The sequence below is a fragment of the Myotis brandtii genome, unplaced genomic scaffold (assembly GCF_000412655.1).
Source record: "Myotis brandtii unplaced genomic scaffold, ASM41265v1 scaffold105, whole genome shotgun sequence".
NCBI classification, from domain to species: domain Eukaryota; kingdom Metazoa; phylum Chordata; class Mammalia; order Chiroptera; family Vespertilionidae; genus Myotis; species Myotis brandtii.
The window spans coordinates 3,067,859-3,071,339 of NW_005353538.1; the positions used below are offsets into that span (position 1 = coordinate 3,067,859).

At 60.6% G+C, this 3,481-nt stretch overlaps 1 protein-coding gene across 2 annotated transcripts in view; it reads right to left on the minus strand.

Annotated features, from left to right (window-relative positions):
• Positions 1-2,082: 2,082 nt before the first annotated feature.
• The window catches only part of APOC3 (apolipoprotein C-III), a 2,334-nt gene continuing 935 nt past the window's right edge, over positions 2,083-3,481 (minus strand). For both annotated transcript variants that reach the window (XM_005856822.2, XM_014539388.1), the window contains exons 3-4: positions 3,245-3,356; positions 2,083-2,403 (exon numbers count right to left, since the gene is read on the minus strand). In XM_005856822.2, the coding sequence (XP_005856884.1) occupies positions 2,277-2,403; positions 3,245-3,356 (239 nt within the window). In that variant the 3' untranslated portion in view covers positions 2,083-2,276. The remainder of the gene's footprint in view (positions 2,404-3,244; positions 3,357-3,481) is intronic.

Here is a 3,481-nt window from a genome sequence, read left to right on the forward strand (position 1 = left end):
GGAGCTCTGCGGGGCCTGCTCCAGGAGCCGGTGCAGGCGGTAGGCGTCCCCTCCTAAGCAGGACCAAGCAGAAAGGAACGGGGCCAGGCAAAGCAACGGATAATCCAATGCCAAGTGCCTAGGAGCCCAGCGGGACTGCAGCCCGGGTCTGAGGGGCACGGGAGGGGGGCTGTTTTGCTGGGAGAAGCGGTCCGGTCCCCAGAGGCCTCCCCTGGGCAGAGACAGGAGCATCCCAGCCTCGGGCTCCCGGAGGGGAGGTGGGGGGGCACCTCAGGGAGCACTTGAGGAATCTGGGCAGGCGCAAACCAGGAGCCTGGCCCTTGCCCCTTCCTCCTTATTAATGAAACAGCGTTAAGCACTTCCCTTTACTGTTTTCACAAGGGCAGCTGCCCTCCCTCACTCCCACTGTGTCCTCAGCTGTGAAGCCAGCCAGGCCTCCTAGGGGGCTCCAAGCCCTGCCACCCCCTCTCTGCCCGCTCTGGCCTGCATCAGAAAAACAACCACGCCTCTGCAGGAAGTTAGCACACGTTTATTTTCCAGATGCTTTCACAGCACCGTCTTACCGCATCCCTCTCAAATCCTGGGCAGACAGCCATTACACCCATGTCCAGAGGAGGGACTGGAGCTTGGAGATGGGAGGCCCCCGCCCAGGTTGAAGAGAAGGGTGGCAGAGGTTGCCCTTTTCAGACCCCTCTGCCTCTGGGCATCCATGGCTATTTAACAAAACACGTGTGTGGCCAGCACTGAGTTTGTCTGGATACACACGTCTGCACGTCCACATGTGTGCAGCCCTATTCACACCAGCCTCTCCACAGCCAGGCGTGCCACCCTCCGTGCATGCGCAGGACCCACAGATCTTCAAAGATCTGGGCAGCGCCTTCACGCAGCCTTCCCGCTTCCTCCCCGCAGGGCTTCCCTGGCCTCGGACAGGCTACGGGGCGGTTCCCCTCCTCCATCTCGTTTCTCTTAAGGACTCTCGGATAAAGGACAGGCCTTTTAGTTCCTAACCATCTTGGTTCCTAACCACCTCCACCAGCAGCTATCAGCCCAGGTGAGAACATTCCCCACGTGTGGTGCTAGGCTCACAGGCCCAGCTGGACCAGAGATTTCCTGGGCAGCAGATGTCCCCAAGGGGGTCCGGGTGTACAGGCCCCGCCCAGATTGGTCAGGGAGCCCTTCACACCTGGCATAGGAGGGGTAAGGCTTCTTTCTGTGTCTGCTGAGCAGAATGCGGGCGGCTGACCTGGGCTTGAGGTCTGGCTCCGCCACTGGGCAGCGACATGGGGAGGCTGACTGTGACATGGGCAAGCAAGGCCTTCACTTCTCTCAGCCTCATCTTCTTCACTGGAAGAATGGGGGACCGCTCAAGTAGACTGTGGTTCTAGAACTCTCTGATGAGAGCGTCTAAGCAAAGCACCATCTGTGGGTGACCTTGGGTTCCTTCTTAGTTCCCAGGACACTGGCCCTCTCCCTCCAATCCTGGTCCCAAGGGAGCAATCAGCTCAAACTGTAGCAACATGATATCCGTTTACCTTTGATGTGCCAGATGCTAAGCACGGTCTCATTTCACTCATTCATTCAACAAACCTGCAATGGAGGGGGCATTGTTGTGCCCCCTTTTCAGATACGGAACCGAGGCTGATATACTTGGTGGACAAGGTCAGAGCCTAGTCGTATCTTACCCAACAGCTCCCCCAGGGGCCTCCTCCCCTCAGGGGTGGCTGAGAGGGCCAGTGGCCCAGGTGGTGCAAGTCAGTAGCTCCATAACAGGGTGAACACACAGTCTCAACTCTGGCGAGGACATACAAGTGCAGGCACAGTGCCTGGCAAGAGCACACATTCAAGGCATGTTGTACAGCATTTGGCAGTTTATCCAAGTATTGTCAAACTAGCATCCTGTTTGTGCCTCTACACAAACCCGTCGAGGCAGGCAGGGTAAGTAGGGTTATTCCCACCTTACAGGTAAGAAACTCGGGCCCAGACACGAAGAGGCGGGAAGGACACCGGCCCTAGGCCTGCTCGGTCCAGCGCCGCCTGCAGAACAGCCCGCCCATGCCCAGCCCAGACATAACATGACACATGTGGGATGCCCCACTCACAACAGCTTTATTGGGAAGACAGCAAGCCTGGGGCCAGGTCTGGGGGTGGGAGGGGAGGACACTGAGAATGCTGCCCCTTTCGAGCGAACTTCGGAGGCAGCCTTGGAGGCTGCAGGACCCAAGGAGCGGACAGGATGGATGGGCAGGCAGGCGTGGGGCGTTGAGGTCTCAGGTGGCCTAAACAGCCGGAGCTGGGGTGGTCCCCGGGGCGGCCCCAGGGGCCAGGGGCCAGAATTTGGAGAGCGGGCTCGTGAGGGAGCTCCAGTAGTCCTTCAGGGAGTTGAAGCCCTCCGACATCCAATCCCTGCGTGCAGACAGGAGGGAGAGCATGGGCGTGAGGACAGCTCACCGGCCGCAGCGGCCACCATGGGCCCCACGTCTCCCCACTGCCTCTCCCCCCTCAACCTTGCCCAGCGACCCCCCTGAGGCCGCAGGCAGAGTCCCTGACAGCTCCACCCCAGCAGAAGGTGGTGATGGGACCCTCGCTCAAGTCCCTTGCTTGCCTCTCCAGGCTGGGCAAGCTGGCGGGGAGTGAGGGCGCGAGAGTGCCGGTGGGGCCTGTCTTTCTATTCTAGGCAAATGCTGCCCCCAGAGTGAGACAGCCTGGTGGCTCAGAGTGGGGAGCAAGGAAAGGCCCCTCATTTGGAAAGTCATCGGAGGGTATCAGCTATGTGATCTGGGCAGGCCACAGCCTCTCTGAGCCTCGATTTTCTCATCTGTGAAATGGAGAGAATCCCCACTGCACAGGCAGTTCTAAGGACTGAGAATGTCTGTGGGGCTTCTGGCAGGGACACCCCAGTGCTGGGCAGCGCAGGCGGAGGGGAGGGACAGACTTCTGCTCCTGTGGGGCCCCAGGCTCAGAGCAAGACTGAAACACACACACACCCTGGGCTGAAATGGGGTGTGTGTGGGGGGAGGGCATCGCAGTCAAACTGCCTGCCAGGCTGTCAGAAAAGGACAGGGAACTGAGGCCTTTCTTAAAGCCACGCAGGACAGCCGAGGGAGAAAGGAGGCGGCAGAGGGAGAGGGGCCAGGAGGAGAGAGCCTGTCCTCTCTCCTCACGGCCACAGGCCTGTTGCATAGACCAGGCAGGAGGCTGAGAGCGCAGGTCCCGGGCGGGGCAGCTGGGAGCCGGGCGGGCGTACCTGGCCTGCTGGGCCACCGGCGAATCCTTTACGCTGGTCAGGGCTTTATGGGCGTGCTGCACATAGTCCTGCATGAGTTCCATGAGGGAGGCCTCGTCCGGCTCCTGTGCTCCTGCGAGGACAGCGGCCAAGGTGGTGGATCAGCACTGGGAGCCCTGCCTCCTGCCCAGGCACCCATCAGCCCCCAGATCACCAAGCCACCTCCCAAGGGTCCTCTGGCAGAAACCCCCCCCCCCC